Raw genomic sequence first — 18,484 nt, forward strand, 5'->3', positions numbered from 1 at the left:
GTCTTGGCTTCCCTTCATTGGCTTCCTGTTAAATCCAGAATTCAAAATCCTGCTCCTCACATACAAGGTCTTAAATAATCAGGCCCCATCTTATCTTAATGACCTTGTAGTACCATATCACCCTATTAGAGCACTTCGCTCTCGCTCTGCAGGCCTACTTGTTGTTCCTAGAGTATTTAACAGTAGAATGGGAGGCAGAGCCTTCAGTTTTCAGGCCCCTCTTCTGTGGAACCAGCTTCCACTTTGGATTCAGGAGACAGACACTATCTCTACTTTTAAGATTAGGCTTCAAACTTTCCTTTTTGCTAAAGCATATAGTTAGGGCTGGACCAGGTGACCCTGAATCCTCCCTTAGTGATGCTGCAACAGGTGTAGGCTGCCAGGGATTCCCATGATGCTCTGGGAGTTTCTTCTTCACTCACTATGTGTTAATAGGTCTCTCTGTCATTACAATTATAATAGTCATTACTTCTCCGTCAGCACTCTCAAAGCCAACAGTTTTTCTCTATATTAGGGTCTAAAAATAAAGCCCCTTGAAGTGACAGTTGTTTTGATTTGGCGATGTATAAATAAAGTTGAACTGAACTGTTTTTGGCGACTGAAAAAAGTTAATGTCCAGTAGTAATGATGGACATGATCAATACAATCCCTGTGTCAAGGCTGATGGGCACGCTGGACTCAGGAGATCAAAGTTCAGTGTGTTTGTTTACAGCGAAAGTATATTTGCACAAAGACACAATGCAAATAGTGGAATAGTGGTCCAGGGGTCCGGGGGGAAGAGAACCCATGTAAAACCGTCCATCTCAGGGTTCGACCCACCACACACCAAGGAGGGGAATCCAGGGAAATGTACAGAAGAAACACACTTAGTGTTCGAGGATGTCGGAGGCACCACAAACACAGAAGGTTTAACTCATTGTGTTTTTGAACGGTCCAGTGAAGAGTGGCCTTGATGAGATGAGGACACAAACACACGTGCACAGATAGAGGAGAGAGGCACAGAAAGAAAGCAGAGCAGCCAGCGAGCACTGATGCCTACTTTGACCAATCTAATATAGAAGATGTATTTTTCCTCCTTCTTTAAGCTGCTCCGTTTAGGGGTCACCACAGTTCATCTGCATCCATCCCGCTCTGTCCCTCTGCCTCTGTCACACCCACTCTCCTGCTTGACATCATTGACGACAAACACGAACCTCCTCTGAGGTCTTCCTCTTTTCCTCCTGCCTGGCAGCTTTAACACATGTGTTGTTTTACAGTTTCTCTTTCTCGTTCTGTTATTCATACTCAAACGGAAAAATGTTTCCAAATAATTACAGACTGGAGTTTGCACTGTGTGTATTCTCAGGTCAGCTCATGGAGACGCTGGACAGACTCAGCTTGAGAGGAAAAACTCTTGTTTACTTGACTTCAGATCAAGGGGCTCATCTGGAGGAAATCTCTGCCAGAGGCGATGTCCACGGGGGATCGAACGGAATATATAAAGGTACACCGAGAAGAAAAACGGAAAACTGTTCTTGGTTGTAATGCTTAAAGCTGAAGACCTTTCTGCCTGTATACATCAGCAGGATTTTACCATTTAGTTAATAATTATAATTGCAGCCACCGGCAGAGCAAATGTAGACAATGACAGTACCACCTGTGCAGACGGCTCAGTGGGGATTTGGTGCAGTGCTATCATTTAGGCTTAATTGGTAGCCGGATGAGAATTATTTTCATGACTTCTTGTTCTTTTTTTTTTCTTTTACCGAGCAGCAGGGAAGTCCACGAATTGGGAGGGAGGAATCAGGGTCCCTGGAATTTTACGTTGGCCTGGGAAAATCCCTGGTGGCAGACAGATAGATGAGCCCACCAGCAACATGGACCTGTTTCCTACTGTGGTGCAGCTGAGTGGAGCTTCAGTCCCAGAGGACAGGTGAGGCTGCACAGCGGTGAGACTGTGCTCCTTCCTTATGTCAGCCTGAAATCTAGGTCACATTTAAAGAAAGGAGAGGCAGTGAGAGCGATTCACAGTGAGGGGAATCCTGGATGTGAGCAGAGGGAACATGTTTTCTAATGAAGAGTGGGGTGTTAAGGTAATCCAGAGGCTTTGATCAGTTGCAGCCACCATTGTAATTCATGTTCACTTTCTTTCTGCAGGGAAATAGATGGTCATGACCTCATGGATTTGCTACAGGGGAGAGCTGGACGTTCCAAGCATGAATTTCTCTTTCACTACTGTAATGCCAACTTGAACGCTGTCAGATGGCATCCCCAAAACAGTAAGTGTGCAACAGAGAAAGATGAAGCCGTATTGATAACCTCTACCGTTTGTTGACAAGTGCAAACACACTTTGCACCAGGTCAGGCAGCATTTTTAACCTAACCTGCAGGGTCAGGTTCAGTCTGTCCAAGTGACACAGCATGTCGACCAAAAAGACCAGATCCATAATCCACTTGAGGTCCGAGAGCTCGGGATAGTCCTTCTCTACCATTAACAGTTTCATGGGCGACCGTGGCTCAGGGGGTTGGGAAGTGTATCTGTAACCGGAAGGTCGCCGGTTCGATCCCCGGGCTCTCTGTCCTGGTCGTTGTGTCCTTGGGCAAGACACTTTACCCTACCGCCTACTGGTGTTGGCCAGAGGGGCCGATGGCGCCATATGGCAGCCTCGCTTCTGTCAGTCTCCCCCAGGGCAGCTGTGGCTACACCTGTAGCTGCCTCCACCAGTGTGTGAATGTGAGAGTGAATGAATAGTGGCATTGTAAAGCGCTTTGGGTGCCTTGAAAAGCGCTATATAAATCCAATCCATTATTATTATTATTATTATTATTATTATGGCATCCAAAAGCTCAAAGAAGCGAGAGAGTGCCTGGGTTTATCACAGCCACCTCACAGTGCAGTGCAGCAGCAGGTCACCTGGAAGCCTCGGGTCCAGCTCAGCGATGAGATTCTTGAATTGCATGTGGTTAAGTGCATGTGTGTGGATGCAGTTGATGATTTCCATCACAGGCTTCATGACATTGTCTAAATTCAGTGATTTAGACGCGAGTTGCTCCCTGTGGATGATGCAGTGGAACCAAACGTGAAACATGGGGAGGGCACAGAAACAGAAACTCCAAGCTTTGTTTGCAATAATCAAGTATAAATCAAACACAAACACAGGGTCACACCCATCATGACACTCGCACCTACTGGGAAACTTTGTGGTATTTCCATCTCACGCACATTTGCATTTGATGAAAATACAGTGTTAAAGCACTTTGAATCACCTTGTTGTTGAATTGTGCTATACAAATAAATTTCCCTTGCCTTGCCTTGCCTTAAACTCAAACGAAGCGAACACGCAGATTAAAAAAAACACAAACTTCAATATAAGAGCTGCATGAAACCAGGCAAAGAGCTGCATGCGGCTCAGGAGCCGCGGGTTGGCCACTTCTGAAATGGATTAATAAACTACTAAAATGTAACATACCAAACTAAAGGACAAAGATCACTTTGTACCAGACAGATACAAACTCTGGTATTTGAGGCCATATTCCTGGTGCTATTTGAAGTCAACATACAAAGATGAAAAGAGGCTGGCTTCCTCAAGAGAACAATCATCCAAAGCAGACTTAAATATTTGTAACAGTCCCCTGGCCTGAATATCAGAGAAGGTCTCAGGGGAGATCTGACACCGCAAGACAGTCTGAAAAGATCTCTCAGCTGAAGAGATCTGCAGGAGTGGCAGCTTAATATTATTAACTGCCACCAAAAGTGTTTACAGGCTGCAGCGTGAATGACTTGGTGTCCACACTTTCACAGATTCCACAGTTACTTATGTAGTTTTTCCAAGTTAATAAAATACAGAATGGAGTTCATTAACAGCAATGGTCTCATTTGAAAACCTGAGCATGCTGCTGCATTTCTATTTATGGTCACTTTTAAAGACAGCAGTTTGGCCAAAGTGCCCGACCACTGCTGATCTGTATCACACTGAAACATATACTATATTACTACACATTATAGAGTTTATGGATAATAAGTATACCATGGCCCCATACTCGTGTTTGGAGTTAAAATTTAAAAAGTGAAAGCATGAAACCAGCAGGTGATGTGAGCCGTCACATGGACCAAATGATACAAGTGCATGGATGAAAACAACTTCAGACGTTTCCTGCAGATTTCTCACACTCAGCTCAGGCTGAGGCCGTCCGAGCTTCTAGAAGGCTCTTTAAGCCTTCTGCAGGAAATGTTTGACCAGAGCTTTCAACAAATGAGGAAACTGACCAACTACAATCCCAGGTGTATTGTAGCAACTGCTCATTTAGCTGAACTAGATCCAGGGGCAGCACCGTGGTGCAGTTGTTAGTAGGGCTGTGCGATATGACAAAAATCTCAGACATTTATCGTCCTGACAACGATATAAATCACAAAAATGTAACATTTTCTGTAAATTCTGTGAATCTCAGGCAGCTCGACTTGCGTTTAGGGTTTCCAGCTGCGCGTCATGTAGCTGGAGTCGAGTGTTTTAACCGATGCATGAAACGATACATTTTTAGACATAAGTTGTAACGGCGCCGTTTTCTCTCAAAATTTGAGTCTAAGCTTTATTTTTTAGCACCTGACGGCTCTTTTTTTGCTTCTCATCCGTAAACTCTCTGCATGCTCTTTCACGTGATTCAGTTTATTTTGAAAAGTCTCAAAAGGATCTTGAGCTTTATTGTGAAAGGTTTATGTGGAAAACAAACAAGCGGACAGCGGAGCCACGATGAAAAACAATGAAAAATATTGCTGTAAACAGTTTATTTTGCGACACCACGAAACAAACGATAGACGCTTTTATATCGTCATCGATATATATGGTTATATCGAACAGCTAGTTGTTAGCACTGTGTGCAGAGTGTGAGGTTAACTGATTATTCTAAATTGTGAATAGGTGTGATTGTGAGTGTGAACGGCTGTCTGCCTGTAAGTGTTAGCTCTGCGACCGAGTGGCGGCCTGTGCAGGGTGTAATTTTGTAATGTACCATATCAGGTCATGAAAAAAGGCAAATGGAAAATGTGTTTCTCTTTGATATTATTTGACAAAACATACATTACACACTTTACAAAAGGTTGATTCTGTTCATCAACCTTTTGATAACATGTGGCTTCTGCAGAGGTCCAGTAGGCTGGTCATCTACAGTTAGGTCCATAACTTGTTGGACAAAGACATCATTTTTTTGTAGTTTTCAAACCATATGTGACTGAAGTATTTCAGCTTTCATTTAAGGGGTTTTACAAACATGCATTAACTGAATTACAGCCACTTTCATGCAGAGATCTAAAATGAATTAGGTAGTTCAATGACAAGCAGTTTCATGACCATGCGAGGTTATTCCCTCATCAAATGTATCAGATATACAGTGCTGTGCATTTGCCACATCCCAGATCATCAAACAAATTTTATATTAGACAAAGACAAAGTAAATACAAAATGCAGTTTCCAAATGATGATTTAGGAGAAAGAAACTAAACCTACGTGGCCATAGCTATTCAAGTAATCCCCCCCCCTCATGTCAAATCAGCAACTGACTGTGATGAATCCATTTTTATGGAAAGCTGAGTTTAACTGGATACTGTGTGACCTGATGAATCAAGGAGGATAAAAGATCTCAAAAAGTTGCACATCATGACACAAAATACACTCTAGAACAGATAAGAACCAAAGTCATTAACATGTATGAGTCTGGAAAACATGACTTTGCAAAGCTATTTTTAACACTTTGGGACAGCAGCAGTAAGGCAGAGAGGGGCGTCCATGGAGAGAATATTGAATTAACAGTTTATAGCTTCTCGCTGTAATTTTGAATAAGAGGCCCAAACACGATGAAGCTAATGTTAGCTTTATTAGGGTGAGCTGTGACGTGCACAGGGCTGTACTCTGCTCAGATTCAGACAAATGCTGCAGAAACCTGATCGAAATCTTGCAGAGCAGCTTTTCAGTTGATAACCAGAAGGATCCACAAACTGAAGGTGGATGCAGTAAATGCCTGACGGAGCGTCTCTCAGGAAGAAATGCTGCATTTGTTGATGTCCATGGGTTTTAGACTCCAGCTGGTCATTTTCTACAACAGATTTTCATCCAAGCATTAAAATAAAATTGTTAGTTTGTTGAATTAATGCATCTGAAAATGTATAAATGTTGTGCTTCCTTTGGTTTGTAAAAGTCTTACATTTAAGGCTGAAAGTCTGCACTTCAACACCCTGCTTCATGGAGGGAAAGTGGCACTGAGTGCTTTCATTTATCGTTCTCAGGTAGCTCGGTGTGGAAAGCTTTTTACTTCACGCCAAACTTCTACCCAGAAAACAAGACGGGATGTTTCCATACACATATCTGCTTTTGCACGCCGGAGCACGTTACCTTCCACGATCCTCCTCTGCTCTTCGATCTCTCAAAGGACCCATCAGAGAGCACACCGCTGACCCCAGACACTGAGCCTGCCTTTCACTTTGTCCTGGCCACAATGAAGGAAGCTGTGAAGATGCATCGGCGCTCACTGAAGCCAGTGGAGAACCAGTTAAGTCACGCGAACCTGATGTGGAAGCCCTGGCTGCAGCCCTGCTGCTCCACAGTCACGCAGCTCTGTCAGTGCCAGCTGTACCAGTAAGCTTCTGTGGAGGCGGCACTGGAAGATCCTTGCTGCTGTTTAGAGTCACACTAATCTGAATATGGACACTTCATATGAACTTCTCAAATCCACGATTAAACCTTTGTTTTGTCAGGGCGCAGTCATCTGTTGCACTGATTTTATTTCACTTGATGTAGTAACAAAAGCCTCACATTCAGAGATCTAGTCAGCACACAGGTGGCAATTATAAAATACAATAGACTGGATAACAACAAAGCTGAGCGACTAACACAGTAAAGTTGTCAGCTGTCAAATCAGAAAATATATTATGAGACTTAGACCTCAATAAAAGTTCAGAGAATCGTCTTATACAAGTCTAAGAGCTACAGTACGAGCTGCAAAGGGGGGGTCATGAATGATTAACAAATGTTGTGATACCCACGATCTGATACTGATTTTCTGGTTTAGTTGAGGCAGCTGAGGTAAAGAAAATCAGGCTTGGTTGAACTAATTTCCAGAGAATATGGTGACCATCCGTGAGCTGAGCAACAGTTTGGACTTTAAACACAAAGTCAGCTAGATTTCAAAAGTCTAGTGTGGTCTGACATGTTTGTATACAGTTCAATTCAGTTTTATTTATACAGCACCAAATCACAACAACATTTGTCTCAAGACGCTTTATACTGTAAGGTCGACCCTACAATAACAAAAACGAAACAGAACAAAACCCCAACAATCAGATGACCCCCTATGAGCAGCACTTTGGCGACAGTGAGAAGGTAAAGCTCCCTTTTAACAGGAAGAAAGAACCAGGCTCAGGGAGGGGCGGGGCCATCTGCTGTGATTGGTTGGGGTGAGAGAAGGAAGACAGGATAAAGACATGCTGTGGAAGAGAGACAGAGATTAATAATAACTAATAATTGAATGCAGAGTATGAACATGATGTCAACTGTGACTGAAGTAGAAACTCCCAGTGCATCATGGGAATCCCCCGGCAGCCTACACCTATTGCAGCATAACTAAGGGAGGATTCAGGGTCACCTGGTCCAGCCCTAACTATATGCTTTAGCAAAAAGGAAAGTTTGAAGCCTAATCTTGAAAGTAGAGATAGTGTCTGTCTCCTGAATCCAAACTGGAAGCTGGTTCCACAGAAGAGGGGCCTGAAAACTGAAGGCTCTGCCTCCCATTCTACTTTTAAATACTCTAGGAACAACAAGTAGGCCTGCAGAGCGAGAGCGAAGTGCTCTAATAGGGTGATATGGTACTACAAGGTCATTAAGATAAGATGGGGCCTGATTATTTAAGACCTTGTATGTGAGGAGCAGGATTTTGAATTCTGGATTTAATAGGAAGCCAAAACAGGAGAAATCTGCTCTCTCTTTCTAGTCCCTGTCAGGACTCTTGCTGCAGCCTTTTGGATTAGCTGAAGGCTTTTCAGTGAGTTTTTTGGACATCCTGATAATAATGAATTACAGTCGTCCAGCCTGGAAGTAATAAATGCATGAACTAGTTTTTCAGAGTCTCTCTGAGACAGGATATTTCTAACTTTAAAGATGTTGCGCAAATGGAAGAACGCAGTCTTACATATTTGTTTAATATGTGCGTTGAAGGACATGTCTTGGTCAAAAATGACTCCAAGGTTCCTCACAGCGTTACTGGAGGCCAGGGTAATGCCATCCAGAGTAAGAATCTGGTTAGATACCATATTTCTAAGATTTTCAGGGCCGAGTACAATAACCTCAGTTTTATCTGAATTAAGAAGCAGAAAGTTAGCGGCCATCCAGGTCTTTATGTCTTTAAGACATTCCTGCAGTTTAACTCATTGGTGTGTGTTATCTGGCTTCATAGACAGATAGAGCTGGGTGTCATCTGCATAGCAGTGAAAATGTATGCTATGTCTTCTGATGATACTGCCTAAGGGAAGCATGTATAATGTAAACAGAATTGGTCCTAGCACTGAACCCTGTGGAACTCCATAATTAACCTCAGTGTGTGAAGAGTAGGAGTGCAACGATACACAAAATTCACGGTTCGGTTCGATACTTTGGTGTCACGGTTCGATATTTTTTCGATACAAAAAAATGTTCATGCATTTTTAATTTGTCATTTATTAAAATTATAAATATATATTTTAACTCAAAAGTACAGTTTTTAAATTTAACCCTAACCCTTGTGCGTGTTTTTTATTTTGACAGCGAATGCGCACCTGCGGACCACTTATGTGCAGCCCTGGTTATTTAGCTCGTCATATTGCAGCCACAGAAATTCTTTTGTCCATGAAACCATAAAGCTGCACTTTCTTTTTGCCTTATAGTCTGATTTGTCATAACTTCTCCGTTTTGTGGTAAGCTTTTCTTTGGCTGTCACTTCTTCACCCTGACCTGTCTTATTTGGCTCAGCAGAACTGAAATGCTTTTACACGCTCACTCACATAAGCTCAGCGATTCTCTGCGCGATCAACCTCTCACATGTGTAAGCTGCGGGAGATTTCACTTGTCATGTTTGCATAGTAAGCTAACGATTAATAAGACGATGTCAGAGGAATTGGTGCACAAATTATCATCACTCACAGATCAGTGCTGTCGCTCTCTATACACAGTTCGCACGATTGCAAAGTGAAAGCAAAAAAACAAGCGCAAATTCAAACGCGACTTCAATATGTCACATATTGACAGTGGCTCACCGATGCCAATGACATAATTACCCAGCTACATTTCTGAAAGAATGCAAAAGCATTGACATATATTTTCCCTACAATAGCCCGACGGGCAGGGAAGAGAAAGATTTTGGTAGCCCGACTGAAAAAAATCGCTAGCTCCAGGACGTCGGGCTAGCGATATTGCGAGCCCTGTATCTGATTGAGGAATCACTCATCTTTGGAAAAGAGAGTTTATTACAGAGAAATGTCTCTTTCCAAAATAAAAGCTATACTATCCGCTTCTTCTGGGCTATATTCTCAGCAGCATAAGGAGAATCATGTGCTAACAGCTGTCTAAATGACTCGGCTAAAGTTAGTAGCATGCTTGCTTTTTTTGTCTGCTTCCACTTGTCTTTGCACTAGGATGATGTCGGCGTAAATGTGCAGTCATATTCGTTGTGTTCCCACTAGTGCTTTCAGGTTAATCTCGTTGAAATGACCTTAACGCCACAACACGGCAAATCTCCGTTAACGAGCTACCGCCGATCGCTCCGTGCATGGGGCTAGACGGCCAACACGTTAACGAGCTAACTGCGCTAACACACTAGTTCACACCAATGTAATTGAGCATTGCATGGCACATCCAACATACTGTTTTACTTTAGTCCATGACTCGCTTACCTTCAGGGTCATACGTCACATGAAAACCAAAATAATTCCAAACGCCAGATCTGAATGAGGTTCAATTTGCCTGTTGCAAGTAGAGCTTAACTTCTGTCTCGCTAGCTTGCCCTGCGCTCTTCCTTCTGACTATGCTGTCTGTGTTGAGCGCTCAGTGGATCTGCGCTCGACAGTGCAGCCTAGGCGGAGTAGTCGAACACAGATTCACTGAGCGCTCAACACAGACAGCATCGTCAGAAGGAAAATTGATAAAATAAATTACAAATGTTGTATTGTTCGATACATATGCGTACCGAACCGAAAGCACTGTATCGAACGGTTCAATATCGATACGAATATCGTTGCACCCCTAGTGAAGAGGACTCTCCATTTACATGAACAAACTGGAGTCTATTAGATAGATATGATACAAACCACTGCAGTGCAGTACCTGTAATACCTACAGCATGTTCTAATCGCTCTAATAGGATATTATGGTCGACAGTATCGAATGCTGCACTAAGGTCTAGCAGGACAAGCACAGAGATGAGTCCACTGTCAGAGGCCATAAGAAGATCATTTGTAACCTTCACTAAAGCTGTTTCTGTGCTGTGATGAGCTCTGAAACCTGACTGAAACTCTTCAAATAAACCATTCCTCTGCAGATGATCTGTTAGCTGTTTGACAACCACTCTTTCAAGGATGTTTGATATGAAAGGAAGGTTGGAGATTGGCCTATAATTAGCTAAGACTGCTGGGTCTAGAGATGCTTTTTGAGTAAAGGTTTAACTACAGCCAGCTTGAAGGCCTGTGGTACATAGCTGATTATTAGAGATAGGTTGATCATATTTAAGATCGAAGCATTAATTAATGGCAGGACTTCTTTGAGCAGTTTTGTAGGAATGGGGTCTAAAAGACACGTTGATGGTTTGGAGGAAGTAATTATTGAAGTTAACTCAGAAAGATCAATTAGAGAAAAAGAGTCTAACTTAACATCAATGGTACTAAGAGTAGCTGTAGATAATATTACATCTGCGGGATGATTACTGGTCATTTTTCCTCTAATGATTAAAATGTTATTTGTGAAGAAGTTCATGAAGTCATTACTAGTTAACGTTAAAGGGATGGTTGGCTCAACAGAGCTCTGACTTTTTGTCAGCCTGGCTACAGTGCTGAAGAGAAACCTGTGGTTGTTCTTATTTTCTTCAATCAGTGATGAATAGTAAGATGTTCTGGCTTTGTGGAGGGCTTTCTTATAAAGCAGCAAACTATTTCTCCAGGCTAAATGATGATCCTCTAAATTTGTGACTCTCCAGCTTACGAGTCATCTGCTTTCAGGTGAGTGTTTGAAAGTTATACCTCTGATGTGAGAATTTCTTTTTCAGAGGAGCAGATTCGTATGTAGTAAAGAAGTGAAATTGTTAACAAGATAATCGACCTCTGTGGGATGGCATGAAACCTTTTGGAATCCAAGATAACGCTGACCTCAGCCAGGGGGACAGTGACAACCTTCAGCAGCACCAGGAAGAGAGCCATGTTGCTGCCGTTTGGGTTATTTTCCCAGAGAAGACCCATCTATAGCACCAGTTCACTGATGGTGTCAGTGGTGCTTTATAATTACAGTGAAAACTATAAATGTCTTGTGAGCAAGCACTCTACAATAGTGGGAAGGAAAAACACCCTTTTAACAGGAAGTAACCTGCAGCAGAACTATGCTCAGGGAGGGGCGGGGCTCCCGGGCCCCTGCAGCCAGTCTTACCTGAGCCCTTTTCCACACCCCACCACCCTGTGTTTAAGTCAGGACCTGCCCTAGCGTCTTTTTAACCATCAGTTACTGTGTGTGTGTGTTCCAGTTCAGGTTCAGTCACTGGAGCTCGAAATTCAAATAAACTTATTGGAACCACATTTAGATGTACGGCTGAAAAATATCATTTTGTGCAGCACCGTAACAGGTTCAAGCCTGACTTCTCTGAAAAGCTCCATGAACAGTGCGTCTGTGGCTGATGACAGTCGCAGGACCTCTGTGATCATATCTGGCACTGGTGGTAGTGGAGTGAGAGATCAGAGAACAGCAGTATCTATTCATTCCTCAGAGCTGAGGAAAAAAGTTAATTTGAACTCATCAATATCCAAAGAAATCAGCCTAAACTGCACAGAATGTGAGCGTGTGAACAAACAACCAATGAAAGCTTAGTCTGGGGCTGAGCATCGGGGCATGTGACCTGTAAATGTGTTCAGTGTGTTTCAGGCATAAAACCTGCCCACAGCGTGGAAAGAAAAGCGTCTGGACTTCTTTGAGTTGCTTGAAGACGTTTCACCTCTCATCCGAGAAGCTTCTTCAGTTCTAGTTATTGTCTGAGTGTGTTGCTGGGTCTGAAGTACCCGGCCCTCGAGGCCTGGAGTGTGACACCCCTGGCCACACTCCAGGCCTCGAGGGCCGGTGCCCTGCAGGTTTTAGACGTGTCCTTGATCCAACACAGCTGATTCAAATGGTTAAATGACCTCCTCATCATGTCCTGAAGTTCTCCAGAGGCCTGGTAATGAACTAATCATTTGGTCAAGGTGTGCTGACCCAGGGTGACACCTAAAACCTGCAGGACACCGGCCCTCGAGGCCTGGAGTTCGACAGCCCTGTTGTAGTTGGATACACTGTCTGAATGTGCCTGCAAAAAATAAAATAAAATCAACCCTCAGCATCGCTAACAGACCTGTAGCCTGGTGTGTTTCAGCAGTGACGTGAGCTCTTTGCTTTGAGGGAACGTGGACAAGGCTGACTATGATGAGGACTGCAGACCGTAAGTCACATCAGAGCTCGTGATAACAGACTGTCTGTTGAGAACACAGGGATATCACGCGTCCTGATTCGCCCTCAGTTTAGGCCATATACTTTAATACATGTCACGCTCCTTCATGCTCAGATAGTACAGTGTAGAAAACAATCAGGAAATAGCCGTTATGTTTTGCTTATTTCTTCAGCGTGCAGGCGAGGGTAACAAAGAAATCTTTGCAGCTTGTGGAGTTGTTTATTAGCCAATCATCATCAAAGGTACCAATCATATCTGCCGAATGGATCTCCCAGCAGCCCCGGGGCACAGCGGGAGCTTCTACTGCAGTATTGTGGTTACAGCCCAGAATCCCATTTCCCCAAATAACTGTGGACAGAACAGCACAAAGGGCACGGATGTTCCTGGATTGCATAAATACTAGACCTCCATCCTCTTTGGGCCTTTGTAGAATCAGTTTCCACTGCATTCGTTTAGGACCAGAGGACAGTGCAGCTCGCAGATGAAAAACTTCCAGGAGCTGAAAAGCATTCTCTGCTTTCCAGTGGATCTGAACGGCTTATCACACAAATAACACATTGCAGGTGTGAACAACAGCTTTTCAGTCCCATACACTGAAGTCAACAGCTGAATGATTACACTAACAAATGAGCTCCTTCAGCTGGCCTCCGTCCACACAGCAGTCCCCTACTGTAGTTCATTACGAGACTCAACATTAGGGAGAAAAACATAAGCCGGGGTTTCTTTGCCGCAGGCGCAAGCTTTAAATGAGCCTTATTACCACAAGCAGCAGGTGAGCTTACATAATAACACAATACGCACAAGTGAGATATGTGTGTGTGTGTGTGTGTGTCGAAATCAAATTTAGATGTTACAAGTTTAAAATGCAAAACAATCCTGAATCGTTTCAGTAAGAACTCAAACACAAACTCAAGCCTGTCCTGGTGACTCAGGTCATGTTTGTCTGTTGACATTAGTGTTGAAGACTTTGTTGTTAAAGGTAAGAATAAAAGTTGACTGATTACAGCAGACAGTAGGATGACCTCTGTGTTTGCAGCAGATCTTCACAGATCTCTGTTACTAATAATGTTTAACTGACGATACAACATTCAGGTTCTGTACTATTCAGGACTGTTCATGATGCACATCCCTGGGTGGACTTCTGCACGTCATAAATCAGCTACATAAACTGACTTGAACTGAATTCATGATGATCATTGGTGGATTTTCCCTGCACATGTTTGCCAGTCGTCTTTGTCGTGAGTCTGTTGAATATTTCAGAAAAAAGGGGCCGCACAAAAGCAACTATTTTATCTTAATAGATCAATTTTTAAACTTTTTGAAAAATAAAGTAAAAGTCTTTTTCACTTAGTTACATCTGAACAGTTTTGCTAAATCTTGGAACCCATGAGGCTGTGGGTCTATAGCTTTGCTCTTTTACTTTCTCCTTTCTCTCTTTAAAACTTTAAGACACAGAGGAACAGAGCCTTTTACTCCACTGGTTGTACTTTGTGTGTTTATTTAACTTTTTTCTCATGATTTCCATTTACTTACATTAGAAACAAATGAGATTAGGCCACATTCACTCATCATAGTGTGAATGTGGGGGCATAGTGTTTGTTTAAGGTTTGAATGGCCCAGGGGAAGAAGCTGTTAGTTTGTCTGGAGATGTGGGTCGGTGCCTCAGAGACACAAACAGGTGGTGGGTCAGGTGCAAGGGGCTCACCTTTGATGGTCCTGGTTTTTCTGAGACAGGAGGATCTGGCGATGGCCTCCAGGGGTGGCCGAGGGCAGGCAATGATTTTTGGGGCGGTATTAATTACCCGTTGAGCAGCCTTCCTGTTCTCAATAGTGCCCACTGTGTACCAAACACCCAGGCAGTAGGAGAGCATGCTCTCTCTCTAATGAGAGTGGAGCGGACCTGTCTGTGCCTCATGAAGTCCATTATGAGTTCTTTTAAGGACGTTCAGCTTCCGGTTATGAGCACAAGCGGGACAAGTTCTCTCCACCCTGTCCACTGTCTCATCTCAACAGAGAAGAGTCCAATCATAGTGGTGTCATAGGCATACTTGATAAAGACGTTGGTTGGATGGGTTGGTGTACAGTCATATGTGTACAGGGCATACAGCAGGGGGCTGAGAACGCAGCCCTGAGGGGATCCGGTGCTGAGTGACAGTGGGGGGAGAGGTGGGGCCGAGTTGGACTGATTTAGACCGGTTTGCAAGAAAAACTTTGATCCAGGAGGATCACGGAGGATCTGAAGGTGGTCCAATTTGGCTGTGAGGATTTCTGGTATTATGGTGTTGAACGCTGAGCTGTAATCCATAATAAGCATCCTCATGTAGCTCTTCCTGCTCTCCAGATAGCTCAACTCTCTGTGAGGGGTGATGGTGGTGGCATTCTCTGTGGATCGATTTGGTCTGTACGCAAACTGGTGGGGGTCGAGGGACGGGGGGTAGACAGTCTCTGATGTGCAGAGACACTATGTGCTCGAAACACTTCATGATTACAGACATGAGGGCTATAGGCCTGTAGTCATTGAGGCTGTCTATGCCAGTTCAGTCTTTCTTGGGGATGGGAAATGGTAATTCATTAGGTAGTAGAATATGGGGGCAGAAAAGAATAAATATCACTGATCACAGAGAGACAGACAGAAAAAAATACTCTCACTTCTACATATAACCCCTAATTTAGACCCTTCAATCAACTTAACCTTTCTGTCTGTGTACTGTGAGGGAAACAGGAGAAACCTCAGAAAACTCATGCAAATGCAGACCGCTTCACTGGTATGCAATGATCACACTAGAATACCTGCAAGATTGGTACAAACATCAATAAAACTAGCATTAATCAAATAACTAAAAACATATAGTGTCACAGTAGAATTTGAGTTGTAAAGGAAAGCATCTTTAAGAACAAAGTCAAAGGTGACAACAGGAGAGTACAACAACAGGGCCATTTGAATTGTATTTGAAATTGTGCAGAGTTCCTATTGGTAAGCTGGATGTTGAGGTGTGTGTAGGTGGCACTGATCACATAGCTGGTTGCTATAAAAGCAGGGTGATTGCTGTTCAGCAGCCACGGATCACATCATAAACTGACTGACAGCAAATACAATCTCTGAAAACTGATCTGTGTGGCTTGTTGTCCAAACAGGAGCAGATATGGGGAAAAGAAGAAGAAGAAAGTGTGTACTTTATTGTACTTTATTGAGCCCCGTGGGGAAATTGCTCTCTGCATTTAACCCATTCACTCAGTGAAGCAGTGGGCAGCCATTGGGCGCCCGGGGAGCAGTGTGTAGGGACGGTACCTTGCTCAGGGGTACCCCAGGGTAGCTGTTAAGGGGAATCGAACCCCCGACCTTCCGATCATGGGGCAACCACTCTACCTACTGAGCTATCCCTGCCCTATAGCAACTTTGAACTGGCACTTTGCCTCGTACTAACGGCTGCCTGTGGCTTAAAAGGAAACATTGAACGTGACACACACATTTTTATTGGGAAAAAGAACTGGACACAAGCAAGACTATTCTGCCAGACACATTATGTTGACTTGGCTACTTTGGACATGATAAATATGAAAGTTATTATACCATTTTTGGTCCAAAGGAATATCCCAAACACTTGGATTGGTCTGCTCAGAGATCCTGAAGATGACTCATTCTGGAAGTCTATAAATCTAAGGTCAGTGTCAATTTTGAAATGACCTTTATGTCAATATCCATGTCTGTTTATGCTGATTTTGAGATGATTGTTGTGTTGATTTCAGAACAGGTGAAGGTGTCTCAGGTGATGACCTCTCACATACCAGCAAATGGGCCTCTGCACAGCAGGACTACTGTGCAGTTGTAGGAGATGACCTCATGTGGTACAGTGCACAATGTTCAAGTATCAATAATGTCTACTGTTCCCGAGGTGATGTAATCCAGTATCACACTGTTATGCTCAGTTGGTATGATGCTGTAAAGTGCTGTATGGAAAACTATGGTTACCTAGCCACTGTCACCCAGGTAAACTCAGGTGATGTTGACAAACGGGGCTGGATTGGACTGTATCGAGTGGGAGGCAAGACCTGGAACTGGACGGGTAGTTTAGCATCTAGCTACAGAAACTGGGCACCAGGACAGCCACTCACTGCAGACTGTGGCTCTTTGCATGCTTTTATCGGAGGCTGGGTAGGCTATGCTTGCTCTGAAAAGTTTAACCCTTTTTGTTTTGTTGACAACCTGGTGGTGGTGAATGAGAACAAGACATGGGAGGACGCCTTGATTCACTGCAGAGAGATGAAAGCATCATGTGCTGGTTGTACGTACGACCTCCTGAGCCTGACCGATGTCTCTCAGTACAACTATGTCAGAGACAGGATCTACAGAGCAACCACTGATGAGGTTTGAGTTTATTAGTTTTGAATTATAGATGTTCTTCTAAATGCATCACTTGTTCATAGATTCTGCATTAAACGCCAGAGGAGTTCACGTTCAAGTGGCTTTACTCTTTCTACTAGTTCAGTGCTTTAAGGCATAAATTCCAGGCTGTGCTGTGGAGATGTCCTTTCATGTCCAATGTGTTGAAAATGTATACTCTAGAAAAGAAGTGCGTGTAAAATATATATATATATATTTTATTTTATTTTATTTTTTTAAAAAAAGGATCAATATTCATTTCAGAAAAAGCTTCACTAAAGCCTTAGTAATCAGCATTTGTGTCTGGCTTAATTTGCAAATATAAATCTTTTTGTCAGTAATTGATTGATTTGCCAGTTTATTTGCATTTTTCAGCTTTCTCAGAAAACTACCAACACTTCCACAGCCAGGAGTGACTCTCCCAGTTTTGTCCTGTATTTCTCAGGTTTGGATTGGCTTGCGCTTCCTGGGAGGAAAATGGTTTTGGAGACAAACCAGGTCCCAAAGATATGCTGCCGGACTGTCCGTCCAACTGGGAACACTGTGGGACAAACAGCACGTGGATGATCGGGGACTGCGCAGACAGAAGAAACTTTGTCTGCATTCAAGTAACCCCTCAGTGAATGAAACTGGCAGCTTAACATCAAATGCTACAATAATGCTTGTTCTATCAGTTCTTTAGCATATATTTAATTATTGTACACCTCTAAGTTTGATTCTAATATTATTAATCCTTTCATTTTATGCAATATAACTGTAACAATCTCTGAAAACAATGGTGTACTCTGAGGTTGTAGATACTTTGAAATGAAAAGTGCAGGTGATGTTTCACTTGTTGTGTTTAAACCTCTGCATCCAGCATATAAATTGTTTTGGTTTGCCTTGCTTTTCATTTATAATTAATTTTTCATTAACATGAAATCATGACTTACTGCTGCTACAGTGATACAGGCTCCTATAATGTTGGCTCTGTTAAGGTTATTGTAAAATATTTCAATTCAACAACCATCTCAAACAACTCTAGCTCTCAAAACGTAAGAATATTATTTAGTTTTTTAAAAAATACTCAGTCTATACCGAAATATTTCTTGTTTGCTGAAGACAGATTGCATCATTTTGATGTTTTAAGCAATTAAATAACATATTAAGAGAAGTATAACTGACCACCTGGGCTCTAGTGGTGGGAAGGGTCTTTGCGAGCCTCCATTAAAGCAAAATCGCACCAGAAAAGAAAAAGAAAGGGAGGGAAGAAATGTCAGGGAAGTCTGCTGTGTGGAGAGAAAAGCAGAGCAGAGCAGCTACAGGTTAAAATATATCATATAACATTTAGAAAAATTTAATCTAATGCAATTTAACATTCTGTTTTTAGGTTGACTCTACTTTAGAATTACAGTTTCATGAATATGAACTATATCTAAAAGTTTGGACAAT

General features: G+C 42.8%; 1 protein-coding gene across 2 annotated transcripts in view; it reads left to right on the forward strand.

Moving 5' to 3' along the window:
- Positions 1–16,462, forward strand: part of LOC146622477 (steryl-sulfatase-like) — a 34,614-nt gene extending 18,152 nt beyond the window's left edge. Inside the window, exons 6-11 of one of the 2 annotated variants that reach the window (XM_085366233.1) lie at positions 1,346–1,483; positions 1,753–1,912; positions 2,137–2,258; positions 6,257–6,518; positions 16,260–16,334; positions 16,425–16,462. In XM_085366233.1, coding sequence (XP_085222359.1) covers positions 1,346–1,483; positions 1,753–1,912; positions 2,137–2,258; positions 6,257–6,518; positions 16,260–16,334; positions 16,425–16,428 — 761 coding nt within the window. In that variant the 3' untranslated portion in view covers positions 16,429–16,462. Of the gene's footprint in view, positions 1–1,345; positions 1,484–1,752; positions 1,913–2,136; positions 2,259–6,256; positions 8,621–16,259; positions 16,335–16,424 lie in introns of those variants that run through there. The other variant, XM_085366232.1, reaches the window with a different exon arrangement.
- Positions 16,463–18,484: the final 2,022 nt, after the last annotated feature.

This window comes from Diplotaxodon limnothrissa, linkage group LG11 (assembly GCF_057381915.1).
Source record: "Diplotaxodon limnothrissa isolate DT_005_m linkage group LG11, D_limnothrissa_male_GT1.1, whole genome shotgun sequence".
Classification (NCBI taxonomy): Eukaryota; Metazoa; Chordata; class Actinopteri; order Cichliformes; family Cichlidae; genus Diplotaxodon; species Diplotaxodon limnothrissa.